Here is a 22,315-nt window from a genome sequence, read left to right as displayed (position 1 = left end):
GGAACGGGGGGGGGGGGGAGGCTTGGGGCTGCAGCCCCCCTTTTTCCTATGGTAAAAAAAAACCCAAACCCCCACCCCCCAAAAAAAACAAAAACAAAAACAAAACAAAACAAAACAAAAAACACAAAAACCAACAACAAAACATCAAGACCAAAACCACACAAATAGCAACTCAACACCCATGAATTGAATTACAGTACTAGTAACCCTCGATTCCACAGCCCTCAACCCGAAAACAACCTTACGTCCCGCGGCCCCTGCATGGCTACTGTTACTCCATAAGCAATGATACAATGATAATCTCGATAACAAATTAACAACTTCATTGGAAGCTACCACAATACCCGTCATGCCCAAATGTTTATAGGCCTATGATAATATCCATGAAAATGATTCAATAAAATTGTCTATTCAGGCTTTTACCATGTTGATTGGGAAGAGATGATTGGAAGGTTGAATAATAAGCTAACGAAGATATCACCAGGAGGGTATGCTGACTGTGTTGAGCATTAATGATTTTAAAACCCGTATATTGAAGACCCATTCCCAGCCACTAATCATAACACGCACGTAAGCTCTATACTAGCAGTGTTATACGCATTCGCAAATTATACATGACCTCACTTTTATCTTTCGCAGACAACATTGCGATCTTGTCGCTCGCCTTCAATAATAGATTTTATCTGAGCTTTTATCTGCTGTAACACTTTTCAGATCTTAGCTCTTTCTCAAGGGGTTATAGGGATGGGTCTTGGGCTAAAAAAAAAGAAAATGAATATTATACACGAAAACAAAGAGGAGACATTGTGCAGCTGTATACTCGTTTCCTCTAAAATTATCGCAAAATTGAATTCACGCCTTTTCCTATGGTTGAATGCTCAACAAAAGTATAATGCAATCTGCTTTTTAGATTATTTTTATTTGACCTCTCTTTACTTTTACTTACATTGTGCGTTCTTTTGCTTTTGACTTTGTCGAGACGGAGAGAAAAAATAAACATGATCTTGAACTTGAGCAAATATTGGCTGCTAGAAAAATTAAATATCATTAGAGAAAAATTGTTATCTATATTTCCATTGAAGAGGAATCATGTATAGTAATTATTAAAAAGTTTTCGGCAGATCGATATTCCCTTCGATGTGTTACATTGAAAAGTGAGACGCTCAACATTTTTCCCTTTATTTATTATAATTGCCTTCAAAACGATATAGGCCTATGTCTTCATGACGTCATTCATTACATCAGCAGACTTTGCCTGACTCTGTATATATACTGTTATAGCTCTTCAATTGACCATGACTTCAAAACCGAAGGGCCTCTTAGAGCGACTGGCCGACGGCCCAATAGTCGGCGACGGAAGCATGCTGTGGACTCTTGAGAAGAGAGGTTACGTAACGGCCGGAAGTTGGACACCAGAGGCAGTCGTCCAGTACCCAGATGCAGGTTATAACTTATTTACTTCTTTACGGATTCTCTCTCCCATTCCGTGTTTATACCCCAACACATACAGTCAACTCTCAATATACACACTCACACAAAATAATGACATGATAAACTCAACGTACATCTTCGTAAAGACGAAGTCCACTGATCATTTCAATTACATGTCTCAGTTGTCAATATTTGTTTCTCATGATACTAAAAACAAATAAAAGAAAACTTATGCAGAAATAAAAATCAACATGCAAGTATGACAGAACATAATCATATAGGAGGCAAAGAAATACGTAACAAATATACTATACCGTTCATAAGTTCAATTCAGTTTTCACAAAGCGGTTTCAAGCAACTATATCTAAAGTTTTGGAGGTTTTCATTTTTGTCTTAATTGTTATTTTGCTCTTACTGTTGTTGTTTGTTTTTCTTCTTACTAAAGTGAGGCAGCTGCATCGCGAGTTCCTTCGCGCAGGCGCAGACGTGTTACAGACATTCACTTTCTTCGCTTCGGAGGAAAACCTCAAGTACAAGGGTGTTGGTGATACCGGGGATGCGGCAGTTAGCGTGAGTAGAAATAGACAGGCGGCCTCCATTTAGCGAAAAAGAAAAAGAAAAAGAAAAGGTTTGAAAAATAAAGGAAAATGATGAAACTATTAATAAAGTCCATATGGAATGAGATCATATTAGGATATCGGATGAATTGTAATTTTGCTCTCGGCATTATAGCGTGCTCTAGATCTGTGACGGGTCGCAAATCTAAACTCGCTTATTATTTTCATGGCAACTTGATCCTGAATATGATAACATAATTACTCGGTTATATCACATGCTTGCTTGAATAGGATTCTCGCGATTTCTAAGAAAGTCATTATCAATGTTTCATAAAAGAAGTGAGCATTCCTGACTAACACAACTTGATCGTTTTATGTTCTAATGCGTATTCGGGATATTGTGTAGTGGGCTGGTTACCCTGGCATTGATTGGAATAATAAAGTCCTCAGTCACGCCAATCATCCGAAGAAGTGTGAAATCTATGAGCACATTGTGTCCTCATGTTTTGATACAGACAGACAGACAGATCCGATATAGACACAAAATCACACATAATAGACACAACGTATGACCATGAGTACAATATCAGCCTCCAAGCAGGCCCCATAATATTATGCGATATTAATGTTGGAAATACCAACGGTAATTCAAAACTATCGTTTGAGCATTCATTAACATGATCAAAGTAGGAAATCCTGTCAAAGTCACGTTTGAGAAAAAAAATGACCGAATTGTCTGATAATGGCTCCTCCGTCTTGTTCCCATCAGTACGACGAACTCAACCGACGGGCCTGCGAGCTCGCCCGCGAGGTGGCGGACGAAGGGGACGCCCTGGTGGCCGGTAGCCTGTCTCCGGTCACCATTTACAAGGATGGCGCGGGAAAAGAACGAGTGCAAGAAGCATTCAAAAAACAACTCGACATCTTTCAGGAGAAGGGCGTGGATTTCCTACTCGGAGAGGTAAGGTTCCAAATTGAGGAGAAATGAATGATCCCTGACTACGATCTCATTCAAAACCTCTGAGGACATGCATTCGGATCCCCCTGAATTGGGACTATAGGGAATAGAAGCGAGGAGTATAGTTAGTGAAAATAGGCCTATTTTGTTATAATTTGCAAACATTTCAAGAGAATACACATAGTTGTCTCAAAAAGAAAAGAAATTAAATGAATATCTCTGCAAAATGATCGCCCTTCAATTTTGAGAAAGTTGGCATGACAAATACGTTGGACTTTTCGACATCAACAAAATCAAAAACTTAATTCGTGCAAAATTAAACAATAACTTATTACGTAATCAATACCTGATGATCATGAAACTGTACGCCCTCACTCTCAAATTTGAAATTACCATAATAAACTGGAAGACAAATTAATTGGCCACTGATATTATTATCACTGATTTTTTTTAATCAAACCCATACCATCTTGATGATGTAATTAATTTCAATGTCCTATGGAAAACAGGATGATGATCATGATGATAATGATGATGATGAAACAGCATTTGAATAATGCCATTTATTGTCATCTGGACCTTGTTGCATAAAAGTAGAGATCAAACATAAGTCAGAAAACCAAACATATGTCTTTGAATACTCAATTCTGATTGGCTGATACCCTGACTGATGTTGGATCTTCTGACTTATGTTTGATTGCATCTTTTTTACGTAACAGTGCCCAGAGTCCTGACATAAACGATAACTAACCTAACAACATCAATAAACTTTGCTGTTGTGAATCGAAGCCTGCACAGACTTGGAACAATAACAAACTTTAGACAGGATACTTTTAATAATGTTTGTTACTTCTCTTGATAATTCTACACCCCTCCCCTCCCCCCCCCCCCCCCACACACACCAAAAGTTCTTTGGCTACGTGGAGGAGGCCGAGTGGGCAGTCGAAGTGATGGTGTCCAGCGGGCTTCCGGTGGCGTGTATGATGAAGATGACGGTGAACGGCGACACATCGGGAGTGAAACCCGACGAAGTGGCCATCAGGCTTGCCGGAGCAGGTGAGTTGCTTTATTATACCACTGATCTCTACAGGAGGTATCTGGATATGTCATCGGCCAATCGCTTTGAAGCCACCGAGCCGCCATCTTACCACGCACATGATTATCGCCCATACATTCCTTCTTTCTTTTTCTTTCTTTTTCTTTTTTTTGCGTACGGAACTCACGGCATCGCGTGATCTTCGCGACGGTCTCTGTTCGAAAATGCGTGCAAATCCCCATTAGAGTGTGCATGGTAAGATGGCGGAGCGGCGGCTTCACTAATACAGGTTTTGTGCAGCGTGATGATTGGCCAATGAGATATCCAGATACCTCCTACAGAGTTCAGTGTTCTCATCAAGTATATGCTGCCGAAATTGCCATCCTGTTCTTAAATTGACAACTCCGAATTTTACCAGGTATCCATGTATTTAAGATGGAAGGCAAGATGGACCTGGTTGAATATATTTATTCATCAAATTTGCACAAATTAAAAGAATTACATATATTTGCTACTTTGAGAAAGAAATAGCGCCTACCGATATCTAAAGTTGAAATTTGTAGGAAATAATATCATATAAATTGACTGTTTTCCATCATTTAATGTTATTTTGATTAATTTCTGACATAAATCATGCAATAAAGTTGTCTCTGCTTTGAATATAAGAATTTTTATTTTTACCAAATTTGAGCACTGGAAAAAGTTCGATGCGGCTACGAAAAGTGCCAAATCTGCGACGTCACCAAATGTGTATGCAACCCAGTGGGATTTACGTATCTAATAGGCAAACTGTGTGCACTTTTCAGGAAATTGGTGTGTAATTTGTTGTCAATCTAGAATAAATCGTCCGCCAAAACTATATATTCACGTCGTGAAATTGTTTGTGTTCATTGGAATCATTTTTTACACCCATAAATTTACGGAAAAACAGTTTTAAAAAGCACAAAACCTATCGTCAGCTCAAGATTCACGATCGCCGTGATCAGCAGTGCTGTTCCTTCGTACAGCAACAATATGCTGTTATTATTGACACAACAAATCGATCATTGTGGGGGAATTGCGTATAGCTGAGGTATAATAATCTTACATACTCATGAAGGATGATAACTAAGTGAAGGAGCTGTAATTGATTGGAAATCATTTTTACACCCATAAATTTACGGAAATACGACGTTTGAAAAGCACAAAACCTACCGTAATCAGCTCAAGATTCGCGATCGCCGTGATCAGGTGTTCGCACAACATTACCAGCATAATCGGCAGTGAAGAGGTATTCCTTGATGCCGTGATTTCAGCTTGATTCTTCTTCGAAATGGCATGATGAAGGTTTGTTAGATAAATGTGACCTTCTTTTTCTCTTGTGTGTTGGTTTAAAGTCTGATTTCTACCTCAACTTGCTAAAAAAAAAACAGTCTAACAAAGCGGGAAACTGCAACATTTCCGTGCTGAGCAGCAGTCACGATACACGTGTTGCATGCAAGCATGCACCGCTGCTGCATTGATCCCCATAGTATAAGACGTAGGTTTCTTGTAAACAAGGGGGTCTTCGGCGCAGTTGACCAATCGTGAACACGTATTTCGATCACGTGTCTTCGTAACAAGGCTGTTTACGCGTCTGGGAGACGATTTGCATAAACTTACGCATGTTTCAGACGAATTTATGAATGAAAGTGAGTAGCATGACATCATGCCATGACCATATTTGGAATAAGCAGAGGTAGAGCTTTCTGTAGGTACCAAAGTAATGTGTCAGGGTTCAACGCAGAATATCTAAGACACTATCGCCAAAAGAACAGTCATTTTCGCCGTAAGCGAAGGCGATTTGGTTTTTAGACGTAAGATTTTGGCCAACTTTTGAGATTGACATCCCACTTTTCTCTTCAAAATTCCACATTTTGTAGGTTGTATTTCGAAATGTTGTTGATATCAATCAGAAACTAGAAAATTTCCCCTACAGCGTGATACCAAAATGTCAATTTGGTCCCTGAGGTCAATTTTTGACCTTTTTCGGGCTGTAGCGCGAAATCACATTTTCCGAGAAGTTTCGGGTTTTGCCAGAGCGGGTCTCATATAATTATAGCCGTACGGCAAATCAGCTCATACACATTTGGTGACGTCACTCAAATCCGATGTTTCTTGTAGCGAACGGAGCTACGAGGTCATGGAAATTGGGTGTTTTTTCAATTTCAAAAACAGTTTGGGGGTAATACATCGTCTAAAAGATATCCAGTTTTGTTAACTAGCTTCTTAGCTTTCCGTAGATATCAAACTTGTCATAATTCTAGATTCTCTATAAATTTCAACTTTAAGTTTAAAGTTGTGTTGCAAATCTAAGGATAAGTTGAAAAGTTGCAACGATTATAAGGTTTCTTAGATCCCCTCCAATCAAAATAAGCAATAGTAGAGTGACCAAATAGGGAGAAAAAGAGAGAGGAAGAAAATGTTTTTATTCCATCTCATAAAATACTAACTACATAAAAATTATCTATATGACTCTACGAAAAAAAAAATGACAAAGAGATACAACTTCCAACGAGTGAAATGTGGTTTCTGGGAATCGATGGATTAAAGGGAAATTTCAGAATCTATCGTAAGTGGAAAGGATTAAGATTACGCAACTCAGAGTGATTTTCATTTGAACAAAATATCCAAAAGATGTGGAATATCAAATTATCTCATTGCGGAATCCTGAGATCACAATCGCATGCAAATCGGATGTTGATATTCTAACATCGCAGCCTCCCAAAGGTTGCATTGGTTTGAAGTTGTGCATAAGAATATCAATATTTTGTTTTAAAAATCTGATCAGAATTTGTTGCTATCTTGATATCATTGGTCCCCTCCAAAAGAAAAATGAATGTAAAGTCATTATAACCTTTGTATGATTTTCTGCGGAGTCTTTGATATCCTTTTTTTCAAATATTGCGTCAAAAGAGAAAACATTTGGTGGAGATCCTTTTCGTCTCTTCACCAGCTTTTTCAATTCAATTCAATTTGTTTGCAAGTCGGTGGAAGATGTAAAGAGAACGCGTCATGCGACTTGTGAATGATTATGGGCTTGGGACCGATATCACTAATTAAGTAAGGATATAGGACTTCGTATTTCTAAATTCTTTATAATCTTGTTCAGTCTGATGGAAATGAAACATTCATCAATTGTCTTTGGTTTTTTTATACGTTTTCTTTTACCTTATCTGTGAGGTCGAATTGATAAGACACACCGACAAGGTTAATGTTCGAAAACAAGCCAAGTCGTTAACACGATGACGCCGGCATACATTATGATCCCAGCATTGCATTGAGGTTTAGAGAGATAGAAGATCATGAACTTTGCACTCCCTTAATGTTGCAGGGGGGGGGGGGTGTCTAGATGCGTTTTGTGCTGATCGAATATTCTATGATTGTGTTGCCTGTGCAACCAGAAATGAAGGTTTACAAGCTTTGTCGTTTTTCTTGACATTCTATAGGTTTCAATGTGAACTGCAGAGTGAGTGTCTCACTCGAAGCATGGAACTACAAAACACGGTGTTCTATATATCCATGCTCTATTTAGGGAAGTCGAGACAGATCATGTCTAACAGCGGAACGGTGGGGGGGGGGGGGGGAGGGGTTGTTGAGAAGCGGCTTCAACCTCTTAGCACCTCCCCCCCCCCCCGTATAAGAACATGAGCACACTTCAAGACTTGACAACAACAACAACAACAACAACAACAAAGAAGCAAACATGCATTTTGGCTTCCAAACAATTAAAACAAAAGACTGACCGTATTCATTAGGGGTAACAATGAGAAAAATTATTGAATCGTGTCTTTTCAACGTGAACAAAATGGGAGAAGAGATCGCATTTACAGTCGATGATTATGAATTAACTCATAAAGAAAGGTATGGCTGTATACGCCTCACGGAACGGGACATGAGGGAACTCTACGATGCATGGCGTTGCGATTTTATTACTGTGAGTGTCTGTCTCTGTCGTGTTGTGGAGACTATACATTGATGTGCTTCATACTTCTTCGATCTTGCTACCTTTGGTCGGTTTGGGAATCACAAAAGAGCATTGTACAAATATTTGCTCTCTGTTCAGACATAATGACTGAACATTTAGAGTTTGATAAGATACTGATAAAGATTCATTACAATACAGAGCGACTGCAAGGTCATTAGGCAAACAAGTACATTGTGTGTGCATTCATCTAGTCTGCACATTATTGTTCCCTTTGAATATGAGTTTTCTTTGACGGGAAACATGTAGCCTCAATAATTTTACATTTTGTGTTGTATATCTTTCTTTTTTTAATGTGGTAGGCCTACGGATGAGTGTAATCATTACCTTGTCGAACGGAAATAAAGTCAAGACGAGCTGGTATCTTCTTGTACATTGAAATTTGGTATAACACGGCAGACGCGCACCCATAATCTACATTATGAAGATTGACGATGTAAAGCTGGTTATTTGTCAGTCATTAATTAGTTCTCACAAACAAGTTTCCGAAGCTATAAGAACCGGCAAATGCTGTTAATCGGAATCTAAAAAGGTAAGGCTTTACTGTCAATTGTATGCAAGTCTGTAATGCAACGGCCCTGAAATGTTGTTTTAGAATGACATGAAAACATACTGTTCACAATATTCGTTCTTACATTATAATCAGTTCTATCTTTATCTTTTCATAACTGCATGTGTTATTCCCTCACTAAGGTGCTGACGTCATAGGCGTTAATTGTTGCTTTGACCCGAGTACCGCCCTCGAAACCATAGCCTCAATGAAGGAGGGACTGGAGAGGGCGGGCTTGAAGAAACATTTGATGGCTCAGCCGCTTGGGTACCACACTCAAGAGATCAAGTACGACCCCATCGGCTACTCAAACCTTCCGGAATTCCCTTTTGGTAAGCTGCACCCTACATGTTCGTCAAATTCGGAGCTGGGAGATTTACAGCCCAAGATATTGTGTACAGCAGTACAGGAATATAATTTCTCTATATTTTTCATTGATCTATTTCAAATACTAGCATCAAGATGATACTATTTATATACTATATATGATTTCTTTTGGGAGAGTATAATTGACTCTCAAAGTCTCAGTGATATCACATGACACTTGTCAAACATTAGGTAAAACTTACCTCTCAAAACCACCTTAATCGCGATGCAACTGAGAGTCACTTGAACCACCGCATGGAATACATGGTTGCCAGAATTTGAATGCAGGCATGCAGCCCCTTCTTCATACTGTTAGCACAGTCGAGGCATGTAATATGTATAATGTAGACCCTAGTGATTTTGATTTGATTTGATCTGATTTGAATTGAATTGATTTGATTTGATTTATTGGTATCTGCATAATCATTGTACATGCACACTATGGTCATCGTAAAACTGTAGAAGCATTCTTTTTTTTCTCTCTCTCTCGGTTTCGTCCTTCTCTCACCCAATCTGATCTCACCTGACCATTCCACCTGCGTCCGTCGATTAGCCATGGAACCACGTGCCCTGACGCGCATTGATGCGCGCCAATTTGCGCGTAGGGCGTACGAGCTCGGTGTCAGCTACATTGGCGGTTGTTGTGGATTTGAGCCTTATCACATACGCGCCATCGCCGAAGAGGTAATATATATTTTCTCTCTCTCCACACCCTTATTTTATTTCGATTTCATTCGCTCTTATACATTTCACTTGAATGTTTGAAAAATACAAAATGAATGTACAAAACAGAATATCTCCCATCAAGGAATACACTTGAGTCATTCTTATACTTGAATGTTCAGGTTTCAAAAAGAGTTTGTTGTATATGTTGTCACACACACGAGCGCGCGCACACACGCACATGATTACCCGGATGTACATTTTTGACCAATCTACAAATCAGGACGAGGTAATGGTAAATATGTTTTTAATGGTGATTAAACAATGTGGCTTCTTCAGCATGTCCAGAGAAAATAAACACAGAAAATAAAACCGAGTTAAGAATGTTTGCCCCATCGTTCTATTGTTTTCGGTAGTTGACGGGAGAGCGTGGACGTCCCATTCCGGGTGCCGATAAATCATATCCAGACTACAGCGGACTCAAGAAATGCTTCTATGAGAACCAGCGTGCGAGGTGAGATTTATTTCAAAACTATCATGTTTGTCATCATTTTCATCGTCATCGTCATCAACATTATCGGTGTTTCGTCGTCAGTCTCATCCCCGTCCTCTTCATTATTGTCATCACAATCATTCCATTTATTCATCATCATCGTCCTCGACACGCTGTTGGTCTTATCGTCACCGTTCTCACGTTTCTTTTTACAATACATCATCAGTATAAGACGGGGTCATCTCACGAGGCCGACACGAGTCATACAGGCCACGAGTCACCTAGCCCACGAGTTCGACATTGGAAAAAAGTCCATGAGTCATACAGCCCACGAGTCATACAGCGCATGAGTTCGTTCGGCACTAGGCAAATAAGGCCCATGAGTTCGACACACGGCAGAAACAGCCCACGAGTTCGACATTACAACACGGAGTTTAACAATGTGTCAGTCTCGCTGGCCTTGTTTGCCTATAGTGTCGAATCCATGGGATGTATGACTCGTGGGATGTATGACTCGTGCGTATCGGTCTCGAGACGTTCACCCGTATAAGATTACCATCAAAGGGAGACACAGTACCCATGCATGACTTTGTTTCATGTGTGAAAAATCTGAGCGGCATGCTCTGACGTATAATATTGAGTAAAAAATGAGCCGTGGGGAAATTGCAATTGAAAATGAGTGCTACATGCAACCCCCGAAAAAGGAAAAAAGCCGGGGAGGGGGGGATCCGTCAGTGACCGGACTTACCATACACGGGTTTTAACATAACAGCACAAAAGCGTTTGGCGAATGGCTTCTGAAGAGCGAAATTTCTTCATGATAGATATTTGTCCCACCTAGTAATGGTGACGGCATATTTCTAATACATCTTATATGATTCCGTTTCATGCTTTTAAACATTTTAACAGAGCTCAGTCACCAAAAATGAGATTTTTGTCTGTGTGTTTTACGTATAGACCAATCCACAAATCAGGACGTAGTGCGTATAAGTCATTGGACAAGACATCTGTATCCAAAATGCGCCTCGTCACCCATGTGTATGATAAGATATATGGCAATGCCGGGGCAATCATGATAGCAGTGCCTTCCAGTAGTATATAGAGCCTTTGCAACAACTAAGAGGCCACTCTGAATAAAGAAGATCATTCATTTTGCCGCACATGACGTTTTCAGGAGGTGCCAGAAAACGACAGGATCCTAAAGTTTGAATATTATGTCGAAGTTGGTTTTACTCAAATTTTGTCGTCTCTAAGAACGTCACGTTGGGTGACACATTAACTATGTACTGTCACTCAATATAGGGGTTCCATGTCAATTATATTTTCGTACATCGGTTGCTTTTGTTATGAAAGAATGACTTTCTCTTTATCTCCCTTGACAGTAAGAAATTGCTCACTTATATAGCTGCCGTTTCTTCTTCTTGTGTGTGTGTTGTGTATGCAGGGCCAATCAAGAGTATTGGAACAAACTGGTACCGGCAGTCGGACGAAAAAAGATCCAGATGATGGCTGACATCAATCAAAATCATTGACACTATCATAGCTTTCGTATCAGATTTTGATTCGCAGACACGGAGCCGAACAGACAGAGAAGATGGCCACGTCCGAGGGAATTACTAGTAATAGACGCATTAACTAACAACGTAATAGTCATCAATTGAGATTTGTGTCAGAGAGAGCAGAAGTCTTTGATTAATTTTGATGGGGGCACCGTTTCATGAAAGTCGTCAGCCCTGACAAGTTGTCAGTCTCTGATAGTTTCGGTAAAATCCTTGGTTTCGATTGGCTGAGAAGCTATATATTTGGTCGCTGACTGTTACTATGGTAATTGTCAGAGTGCACCAGGACATCATAAAAGATCTTGGTGGTTGATATGATTATCGAGTCCTTGTTTGACCTGCGGAAGTGATCCCCAAACCATATAAAATACTTCCCTCTGCATGGGAGCGTGTTTCATCTGATTACCTCTTGAAGATTTATCTCACACGGATGATGAAAAACGCGTGATCCACATGCGGCTGTTCAATTGTTACTCTGCAGAAGAAATCAGATATGCTATATTATATGCTAAATATTATGAGAATATACTCGGCTGATCATATATATCGTCATTGTTATGTTAAACGGACTGAAATGAGAAATGTGATAATGTAGTTATAACAGTATGATAAGACATCATGGAACCTTCCAGAACAGAGAGAGATTTGTGGGGGCGCTTTGGCATGGTGGATCCACTCCCCGCGACACTCAATCGGAGGACCCGAGTTCGATTCCCGACCATTGCTTACGTTCTTGGACAAGATTGTTTTTACCCACTATGTCCCTCTCGACCCAGGTGTATAATGGGTACCTGGCAACGCTAGTGTAACGATAATTGCACTGCCGTCTGGTAAAGCATGGCAACACAGAAGAGGCTACCCTGGATAAAGTAGACATAATGATGATGATGATGATGATGATGATTATTATTATTATCATTATTATTATTATAAGTAGAAGTTGTAGTTGTAGTAGTACTAGTATTAGTACAATGTAGTAGTAATGGTAGTAATGATATTTGATTCTACATTTGCTTCTTTTCTGTCTCAAGGTCTTTTTCTTTTTTTTATAAGAGGATTCAGTAATCAAAAACAATGTCACGAATGTTGAAAGTTGCAGCAACCACAAATATCACTTTGTTTAAATTTAGACGAGTTCTGTAATCAAACGGGAGATATTACATTTAGAATTTTGAAGACCGATTACGAGAACTGAAGAGGTTAAACGGGGTAGAACCGAGGTGACGATGTGCAATATTCCTTTGGGTCGACTCGCCTTCTAGGTTCTACTTCCGGACGTGACGTGCTGGAGAAGGAGCAGCATGCGCAGTTCTCTGAAAGGTCAATGATTATTATTGAGTAGTCCTCTATGAGGACGTGCATCTCGGAAGACATTTATTATCAAACAATAACAAGGATGACGTAGGTGTTGCACATCACTGCCTCTAAGTTTATAGCATATACACGTATAGGAATAAATTTTTACAATATATTGTATAACATCCAGCATGGGTATAGGTATCGTATTTAGAAAAGATGCTAATTCTCCGATGATAACCGTAGACATCGCAACGTATTGCTATTGAAAAGTACGTTTCAAGAAACTATAATTCACGTGCTCTGGCTCTTTCTCCACAGACGAGGAAAATAGATAAATTAAATAAAACATTCACACACACGCACATACTAAACAACAACAACAACAACAACAACAACAACAAGACGATATAAAGATCTATAACGATGTTAAGCTTTGCTTTTTTTGGCAAGTTCCTTCTACATTCATCACAACTAAGCGCTACCTCAATTTGCCTTGATTCCGCGAATATCAAAATATTTGTTTGCCTTGTGTGTATGTGTGTGTGTGTGTGTGTGTGTGTGTGTGTGTGTGTGTAGAGAGAGAGAGAGAGAGAGAGAGGAGGGAGAGATATACGTGTATACGCCGATCGGTTTGTTTGACGGTTGTTTCATATACGTTCTCGTATCTAATTCATTGTACCGTCCTGTTTGTGGAAATGAATATCGTTACTTTGTTATGATTTTGTATGTGGATATGGAAAATAAACCTAATGAAATGACACGAAAAATGCACGGGTTTCCTTTCTGCTTTAAAGTACAGTGTAATTCTGTGAACAACAAACTGTATATATAGTGCATGATAAAGATGTCCAAGGAAGACTGCATGGTGGACTGTACCTCAACAAATTGAAAAAGAAAAGAAGAGAAAAGAAAAAAAAAACTATGCTACGCGCTATATACACGCGCTCCTTCAAAATTATCATCGACAGAAAATAAATTCGAACTCTTATAGAGCACAAACACGTGGCATGTTTGACAAGTAAAACATTCATTACACATCGCACGGACAGAAAATGGCAACCTTTAATCGGTGTAATAGTATTTAACCAACTGGACATTATTCTTCAGTTCCTTTACTAGTTTATTCACCATAGTGGTACCTTGTATACAACGCACCCAGGTGAAACGTCACAAGGGAGTGAGGGAAATTAATCAATGGTCTGCTTAACTTTTTAAATTCTTAAAATCTTTAAGTAGCGGTCGTTAAGGAACTTTGAGATATCTTATTTGTCTTTTACTAGATTATTCGCTTTCTCGCTACTATATACAATCTAGTATAGGTAAAACGTATACATGAAAATTCCATTAGAAAATTCAGTCAATGTGGCCTATAAACCGAATCAAAAGGAGCTGAGAAAGTCATTCGACTTTTGTGAATTTCGACCTACGCAATAGAATCAACACTATCATGTTCATATCCACCCTAAAATTTTTCTTCGACTTAGCCAATTATTCGACTTGCGCGAGGTCGACCTAGGCGAGGTTGACTGTTGAAGTACGGTGTAGTGGTAATGGGGATTAGTGTTCGGTGTAGTGGTAGTGGTGTTCACAAAAGTTTTACCTGAAATCAGTAGCGCGGTGCAGTGATGTTGCTTATTGTGTTGTGTAAACTGGTCAGACGATGTGACAAACAAAGATACACAGAGGTGAATAAAATAGTCAACCATCGGGTGCGAGTATTTGTATGTGTGTTTGATTATGTGTTTGTTTGTGCGTGTATGTTTGCCTGTGTATGTGTACTTGACCGAGTGGGCCAAAACATTTTTCACTATACGCCTATCAAATTCACGATATTTCACAACTGTATAAACATCTCCTTTTTTTTTTTTTTTTTTTTGGAAAATCACCATAATTTAACCACAAACCGCATTTTACCGCACATCTTTTCAGAGACATGGTCCCTAAAATCTATGTTTCACTGTCAGTCCTTGATATAAGATTATGAAATATCTGTTATTGCATACACCTGTTTTTGCTAGGAGCACTCCTTCCAATAATGGGACCCACTGAAGCACAGAGCCATTTCATTTTTCTGATATTGATCGTTCATTCTTGGCTCAGCAATCTGCAACAAGAGGTGAGTGACATTGCAGTCTTGACATACTCCTTTCTAAATCCCTTATTCGTGCAGATAAAGATGACGGTATTTATCGCGCCATTTATGCAGACAAATAACATCACGGCACTGCTGACCCGGTAAGGAAGGGGATGACCAACGTAGACGAAGACTAGCGGGACAAAGATGAAAGATGACGTCATAATGTTTGTGAAAATGACGACGAGAAGTGTAACGACGCCTTTAAGGTTTGTACGACGCGGATTCGGCAACGGCTGTGCCTCGATTCGCCTTTCATCCGTTGGTTCGACATGCGGAAATGCGAGACGATCACGCCTCGCTTGTCGATATGCGATCACGGTAACATGAATGTTACAAGCTACAGCGAATGGGACCGGTACGTAGCTTGGGATGCTTATAGCCAAAGTGTACACGTACGTGGACGTAGTTTCAGACGCCTGCGGATTGCCGCAGAATATTTCGTAGACATTCCTCATTCCGAAAGTGTTTGCTGCGGTGAGGGCCGAAAGAATCATGTTCAGGAAAATCACGATCGAGATTCCGACTTGGACACGGAAAGGCGTCAGTACGGAGGAATGACGGAGTGGCCAAACGATCGCGATATATCGTTCGAAGCTAATCAGGCACACGATCGCAAGTGACACACACATCGAAAAAGTCGCCACTATGGACATCGCTATGCAGGCAAGGAAGGGGAAGCTTCCTTCGTCGAAGAAAATGATCAGCTCGAGGGTGCATGCCAGCAAACTGGAGACCATATCGACCACAGACAGCACTTGATAAAGCAGCTTCTGCGTCCCTTCAAAGACGCCATTTTGTCGGTAGATGACGCAGATCGCTAGAGGACACACGATAGCAGTCACGAGGATGCTTGCCGCGTAGAACACACTGCGTAACGCAGACATGATTATGTGACGGATTAAGGGCTATGATGTCACCCATACAAGATCTTTACATTCAAGTGAACTCGAGGTCTGCAGGTATAACACGACTAGTTTCGTAGCTTTAGAACATGTAGAAAAGATAAGCTACACCTATACCAACAGCTTTTAGCCCGACTCCACTCGTGCATGAAGTATTCATCACACCCTTCTATGAAATCATTATGGCGCATTATCAAACAGAAAGTGCCATTGCTGATCAATCTCAAGCAGACACTGACATTGATTTTGAATGCCAAAAATAATGATACCCAACAACAATAAAAATGAGAAAAAGATCGAAAGGAACATCAATGTATTCCACGAGGACGTCGCTAACAGTAACGAGAAGGGTAATTGCGCTTCTCAGAAATATTGAAATGTGATAGCTCCGATCCATTAAATCTAAAAACATTTTGCGGAAACCCTTCAGTCAAGAACAAGATAAGACTTCCCTCCTCCTCAAACTGAAATACAGAAAGAAAAAGTTAAACCATCGCTTTTAAAAACGGCAAAGGAAAACAGAGGACGTGTGTTTAAGCATAGACCGTTTTTTTTTTTAATTTCCCGTGTGGAAGCAACAATCATCTTTTGATTGACAATTCAGACATTTCATTCTGTCAAAGCCAGAATTCAACAAAAGACATCTCCACGTTTGGCCAGGATCTCATTAACTCTGTTCAGCTTAATGATGTCTTTGAGTGACGTTGAACGCAGATCACAAAGTTTTGCATTCGGATACTAGTAAGCGAAATTGAGGAGAGAAAAATTAACGGTATATTTGCAGACATATTGGGAATCCATTCTGCAGGGGGTACAGCGCTCGTTCCGCTGCTTCAGAAAAGAAGAGACCATGATTATAAACGAGCAATATGGTCATGTAACACCAATGATATCCTAGCAGCAGAGTAATTAGAATGTTATTACCATTTTGATTGCCAGGCAGCAATATAACATGATGTTTAATTATAGATATCAAATACCTGGTTCACGTGACCTTGATATTCTTATTGATCTCATCTATGCTTTTGTACGTAATGACCCCAGTATACTTAAAAAAAAACACAGGTTTCCCATTGCGTGTTTGAACTTCCTGGAAATGCCTGGAAGTTATGCCAGTGATAACCCAATGGGAAGAAAAAACGCACAGTGACCACTCACGACTCACGAGGGTAATATCAATTCAATTCATTTATTCCACATTATGCACATGCTAAATAGTTACGTTCAGACGGTGATAATTACAAGCTATCACTTCGGGGATAAGCTCTATGGGGCGCCAAGTGTCGCACGATCGATTTCGTAACGAAATTAACCGTGCCACACTTGGCGCCCCATAGAGCTTATCCTCGAGGTTAAGGATTACCATCTGGATGTAACTATTGTTCGTTCATTGTTGTTGCTAAGCACCAAGAGAATATGTGTGAGGACCGAGGACAAAGCCCATATCAATAGATCAATTTAGAGATGAAAACCAATGAAAGATTTCCCGAAATGGCATCAAAAGCTTCACGCAAAAGGCGAAAAAGTACCATCTGAACAATGTGCTATAACATTATTTTACGTGGTTGTTTCTGCGATTTCGTCATCATTCACAGGAAAAGAAAGGAGAAGAAAATACAATTATTACAGTTGTTTCGACATCTACATACATTATTATTCATGAAAGTATTGAGGCGATATGGTTAACGTGTAGGATATCGACTCACATGAAAAATATGATTGTCCCCTATAAGGTTGTGCGTGCCTTGCAGCCTGAGCTCCGGGGCCCGAGTCATACAGCTCTCAAATTACACTGTTACATCTGCAAGTTATTCATTTCTCATTTTTCATGTCTCCACAAACTTTGTCATATATAGTTTGATATTTCAACGCTGCAAAGGTTCAAGCGACACAAGTATATATACAGCAAGGTTAGTGATATAAGGACATTAACATTTTTCCCTCTCTCTCGTCTGTACAAGTCCTGTCGAAACTACCTCAGCGGCCACCTGTTTATAGTGGCAAGCCTGCCTATAACGGCCACTCTTCATCCTCCGTAGGTGGTCGCTTTAGACAGTTGACTGTATTCGGCCGTTGATTTATACGTGAAGTAATGCCCTAAAACCAGATGTTGCTGAAACTATTGTTTTTACGAAAGCTGTTCTGAATGCGCCGTTCGTGCAAATGAAGATGACAGAGTTGACAACACCGTTAAGTGAGATGGACAGCAGCACAATGCTGCTGATAAATGGAGGGAAACGCGACTCTGCGTAGTACAAAAGCAGAGGGATAAACAGGTAAAATGACGTCAGTACGTTGGTATAGGTGACGAGGAGCATCGTAGCTACGCCCTTGAGGTTTGACCGGGAACGAGCGGGAAACGGCCTCGCCTCGCTGGGTTGATCATCAGTTGTCGTCCGTGCACCAGGAGGAAATACGAGTCGATCACGCCTCGCTTGGCGATATGCGATGACCATGACGTGAATGTTACAGAAGACGGCAACGGGAACTGGGATGTAGGCGACGATAAGCACCACCAGTGTGTAGAACGGCAAGGCTGAAGATACATCTTGGCAGAAGGCTGTATAAGTGATTCTCAGGTGCAAAACGTCGAATGACGCACCGATTGCGAGGAACGCATCGAAGAACAGCAATAGCAGAATCCCCGCTTTGGCCCGAAACGGCGTCACGATCTTGGCGTGGTGGAGCGGCCAGACGATTGCGATGTACCGATCCAAACTCATCATGCATAAGACCGTCATCGCCGAATAGGCAAGAAGCACAGTCGTCATGCTAAGAGTAAGACAGCCAACTGCTGATAATCCCCCATCAGTATAAAGAACACAGAGATCGAGAATGCATCCTAGAACACTACTAGTCACATCAAGTAACACGAATGCTTGATAAAGCAACTTCTGCGCTCCTTCGAAAACACCGTCTTTGCAGCTGATGACGTAGATTGTTATGGGACACACCAAAAATGTTACAAGAAGGACACAGAGAGAAAGCGCACCTCGAAAAATGTCCCAGACCATTTTGCTGCTTCAAATCGAGACCAATACTAGCGAAAGATATCTTTTTGTGCCTTGATTGTAGGGGACATTGCATGCATATACTGATGAAGCTTGTTCGTGCAGATCAAGTCCTACGTACGAAAGACTACTGAAATGCAAGAACAAAAGAAAAAAAAAACATTCCTCTCCTCTAACTCTGAATCGTGATGACACATGAGATACAAGGCACAGATACAGCACACTGGTACAAGTGATCAACGTAAGTCCATTCTGGAGTATAGTAGTAGTGCCCTGAAAATTTCAATACGCTCAGAGTAATCTCACCCCTTTAACAAATGTAGTACATCTGTATCTCCCTATAGTTATTGTCACCTTTAAATCAAGGCCTTGTTGCTTAGGCTACATCGCAGACGAACGCGCAAAAGACTGATGCCACTTGCCACAACCATGCAGACGCCATAATATCATACAACATGTTGCACGTCCACCGTTTTCATTTTATACCCTGCCTCGCCGCCAGTTCTTTACCGTGACAGGCTAGTTTTGAATAAGTCACAAGGAGTGAAATATAAACCTATAAGCCACTAGGCTTGACCAAAAAGGTTGGATAGACAAGTGTAGCCTACGACGATCTGGTTTTATCAATTCCTTGAATCCCGCCATAGGCAATCCTTTAAGCATTGATATGGTCGACATAATAATTGTGTCGAGATGGCAAGAGAGCGACGATTAACTGATATGATGGACAGGTTGATGATTGGATGTCAAGTCCAGCTAATAACGATCGTTGAAATGACAAGATCTTCGAACCCGCCTGTTGCCATGGAAATGCAAACGACGCATTCTATCTGCATCTGTGACATTAATCATTTGAATGACCATTATGAATGAAGCTGGACTTCTCCTATCTCGACTCATGAAGAAATCTATCAAAATGCAGCCTATCCACATCAAAAAAAAAAAAAAATGTGACAGCACTTATCATAATCTGCATCGTTACATGGCCGATGATTGCTAATTTTGTTTGCTGCGGGCACACAGAACGAAGAATGTTATCACTACAATAATACCGTGTGGGTGGATATTAGGAATCATCTTCTCTGGCATTATGAAGTATAAAATATGTGACTGACTGATTCTTGTCTGAGAACAAAAATGAATGATCGAATTCAAACTAATGAGGAGGAGGGGAGGATCGGAGGAGGATCAGGAAAAAAAAGAAAGAAAGTTGAGTTACCCAAACCAACTGAGGGACAAACATCACAGACAGACAGACAGACAGACACACACACACACACAGACACACACACACACACACACACACACACACACACACACACACACACACATATAAACACACACATATGCGCTGACACACACAACTATACTCATCGACTTAAAAGGGATGCTATCGTTTGGTCGAGGTGAGGATTCGGCCTTTAACTTTTGGTGAGATTTTGCAGAAGAGAGGAAAAAAGAAAGGTTTTTATATACCTTAAAGGACATGGTCACCTTTGTTACATGTGGATTGAGTGAATGCAGCAATATGAGGAGAACAAATCAGTGAAAGTTTGATAAAAATTTGGACAATCTGTTCAAAAGATGTGAATATTGTTGAAGTTTCAGTGCGCCATAATAGCTCGACGAGAAGACAACTGCAGTTTTTGATGTCACGTGCCTAGTAAGACATCCTTTTATTTCAAAAATCGCACATTCCCTGGACTTGTTACTGACGTATGTTACGAGTTATATCATTCCCCCTCCTTCTGCATGAAAGAGGCAAATCAAGTGCTCTTTTATAAGGCGAGAAAAGTGAAAATATATTCAATTTCCTTTATATTGTTTTTATATCGTTCTACTATGTGAAATCACAAACTGTACCTCATCTTGAGAGACTGAGTAATCTCTCAAGATGGTGATACTGATAGAAACGTCAAAAATCCATAACTTCGGATTGTCCTATTTTCATCAAACTTTCACTGATGTGTTCTACTGCCGCATTCCGAATGAATCCCCATGTAAAGTGAACTTGTCCTTTCAAGTTCTTGACTAAAAGAATCATGCATAAATCTACATCAAGTAACAAAAAAAAAATGCGGGATCACAGACGGGCGCTTCTACGTTCTTGGTCAAAAGAAAAGAAATGCATTAATGAGAACACTAGAATCGATAGGCCCTAATAATTCTAGGGAGGTGGAACAAGACCAACTCCCTGATAATTCCGAGGAACAATAAGTTACAATAATTAGAGTGCACTAAAATGGAAAAGAGATTATTAGCTAGTGGGAAGTGACTTAGCCGACATCTGGGTCTGACATAATGCCCAATGTCTGCTATTTTAAACAACCGTCACTAACGGAGATGTCACTTCTTTGATATTTTGATTTCTTGTCTATGAAAAAGCAAATTGGGTCAACTTCATCCGCCTTCAGAGCCGGGTGTGATTATATAAGCACAAAGCCATATGATTTGTTTGCTGTACGTATATTATACAGCGCCGTGCATGAAGACACGTTTCTTTGTCATAATGTATTAAATGGAATATTAAACTACCTACATAAAGTAGTCCTACTTCGAAATTCAACAAGTAATTTGAGGAAGTATCCTCCGATGATATCAAAGTTAATGCTACATTTCACGCCAAACAAAATCTAAGTAGGCCTATATGCAACTTTTGATATGCGAGGCATTGGAGGAAAAGGAAAATTCCGGGTCTTTATTTTGAACATTAAAAAAAAGAAAAAAAAGTCAATTCTTATAAGTAGGCTTACAGCAGTAAAATTGGATCAAATTTGGATAGGACTGGGAAAGATTGTGAGTTTTTCTAATTTTTGCACATTTCGAGAATACTAGTTGACATGGTCGGAGACACGAATAAGTGAGATTATCGATGGTCGGTCATCACCTCACAATTTTCCATTTGATCGTGTACAATACAACAACAAAAAACAAACATTGACGATAATTTTAATATTTCTGCTATCGGTATAAAAGTGTAAAGCACTTTCCTGGCTGAATAACTTCAAAATAATGACCAATCAGGCATCCCTACAATTTAAGCCTTACTGGGTATAATTGTGTGTGTTTTTTAAAACAAAATACCGGTATTTATCTGGAAAGAGTCAAGATGTGTGTACAAATTAAATGGGAATTTGTGAGGAGATGAAATCACCAGCTTACTCAGTTGCATATTACTATTGGCTCTTCAAGAAGCGTTTTGAGAAATATTAGCGAAACTTTGCGATTTCATAATCACCTTATTAATTGTGACTACCTATTGTGCTTATAAATCTTTACTCTTTCTCGACAGATAATCATTCAAACTAGTCCGGAACGCCATGTTTGCTGGGCATAGTGGATGTCTTACC

The 22,315-nt window shown here is 40.0% G+C and overlaps 1 protein-coding gene across 1 annotated transcript; it reads left to right on the top strand.

Moving 5' to 3' along the window:
• The first annotated feature begins 1,295 nt into the window (after positions 1-1,295).
• LOC139714204 (betaine--homocysteine S-methyltransferase 1-like) lies at positions 1,296-11,589 on the top strand. The gene is made up of 8 exons (XM_071625919.1): positions 1,296-1,443; positions 1,877-1,995; positions 2,758-2,949; positions 3,855-4,002; positions 8,679-8,867; positions 9,455-9,585; positions 9,981-10,078; positions 11,502-11,589. The coding sequence occupies exons 1-8, from the start codon at positions 1,296-1,298 to the stop codon at positions 11,587-11,589; spliced, it is 1,113 nt and encodes a 370-aa protein (XP_071482020.1).
• The last annotated feature ends 10,726 nt before the right edge of the window (positions 11,590-22,315 follow it).

Source organism: Diadema antillarum, unplaced genomic scaffold (genome assembly GCF_040938485.1).
Source record: "Diadema antillarum isolate AM-2024a unplaced genomic scaffold, OU_Dant_1.0 seq00002191_RagTag, whole genome shotgun sequence".
Lineage (NCBI taxonomy): Eukaryota > Metazoa > Echinodermata > Echinoidea > Diadematoida > Diadematidae > Diadema > Diadema antillarum.
Note: the sequence above shows the minus strand (reverse complement) of the source record. Positions and strands in the feature narration are given on the sequence as shown.